This window comes from Austrofundulus limnaeus, unplaced genomic scaffold (assembly GCF_001266775.1).
Source record: "Austrofundulus limnaeus strain Quisiro unplaced genomic scaffold, Austrofundulus_limnaeus-1.0 Scaffold3465, whole genome shotgun sequence".
Taxonomy (NCBI): domain Eukaryota; kingdom Metazoa; phylum Chordata; class Actinopteri; order Cyprinodontiformes; family Rivulidae; genus Austrofundulus; species Austrofundulus limnaeus.
Window position 1 is genome coordinate 1 of NW_013955867.1, and position 1,219 is coordinate 1,219.

The following is a 1,219-nucleotide window of genomic DNA, read 5'->3' on the forward strand; positions in this document are numbered from 1 at the left end:
ACACACACACACACACACACACACACACACACCATCATCCATGGCTTCATCCCTCCATCTCTCCCTGCAGCCATCACAGATGAGACTCTGAGCTTCGTGGCTCGGAGCCGGCGCCTCCTGGTGGTGGTCAGTCCGGGCTACGCCTCGCAGGGCTCCCAGGCTCTGCTGGAGCTGAAGGCCGGCATCGACGGCATGGCACTGGGTGGACACCTGCGGGTCATCCTGGTCCAGTACAAACCGGTCCAGAGGCAGGTTTGGGTCAGGGAGCTGAGGAGGGCCCGGGTGGCTCTGGCGCTGGTCCGATGGCAGGGGGACAAGTCCAAAGAACTGACGTCCCGTTTCTGGAAGCGGCTGAGGGTGGAGCTGCCTGTCAGGAGGGTCAGCAGCAGGGAGGAGGGGCTTCTCATGAGGCTCCACAGTCAGAACAGCACAAACTCCCAAACTGGACTCCTCAGCAGCACCAACGACCCGCTGAAGCTTTTTAACTCTGGAGTGTAGCAGCGCCCCCTGTAGGGTGCACAGCTCCCTGTAGGGTGCACAGCTCCCTGTAGGGTGCACAGCTCCCTGTAGGGTGCACAGCCCCCTGTAGGGTGCACAGCTCCCTGTAGGGTGCAGAGCCCCCTGTAGGGTGCACAGCTCCCTGTAGGGTGCAGAGCCCCCTGTAGGGTGCACAGCTCCCTGTAGGGTGCAGCGCCCCCTGTAGGGTGCACAGCTCCCTGTAGGGTGCAGCGCCCCCTGTAGGGTGCACAGCTCCCTGTAGGGTGCAGAGCTCCCTGTAGGGTGCAGCAGGGTGCAGCGCCCCCTGTAGGGTGCAGAACTGTCCTAAAGGAGCCTTAAAGCTGGACTGTTGGAGCCACAACAGAACCACTGACTTTGTTCTTTGAAATTCAAGGGTTTTCATCTAAAATCTAAGATTTTTACAAACGTATCAGTTCTGTTTTCCTTCAGGCAGAAGCTGCTGGAGGAGCTGAACTTCATCCAAACCTAGTTCTGAAAACAGTTTAGAAAATAAACATGAAAACAGAATGAAGTGGTTTATAAATCCTGTCAATTCTTTTTATTCACAACAAGAAACATTTCAGACGTTTCAATTAAGAAACAACAGAAATAAAATCATCTAATCAAACTTCCCAAATACAGATTTACAGAATTATGTAGTTCTGTGGATGGATGGATGGATGGTGGATGATGGATGGATGGATGGATGATGGTTGGATGA

The 1,219-nt window shown here is 54.3% G+C and overlaps 1 protein-coding gene across 1 annotated transcript; it reads left to right on the top strand.

The window, feature by feature from the left end:
- Positions 1 to 70: 70 nt before the first annotated feature.
- On the top strand, positions 71 to 1,042 carry LOC106511885 (interleukin-1 receptor accessory protein; the record flags this gene model as incomplete). The annotated part of the gene is given in 1 exon segment (XM_014000611.1): positions 71 to 1,042. A coding segment is annotated over 1 exon segment (428 nt), but the record flags the coding sequence as incomplete, so codon positions are not given.
- Positions 1,043 to 1,219: the final 177 nt, after the last annotated feature.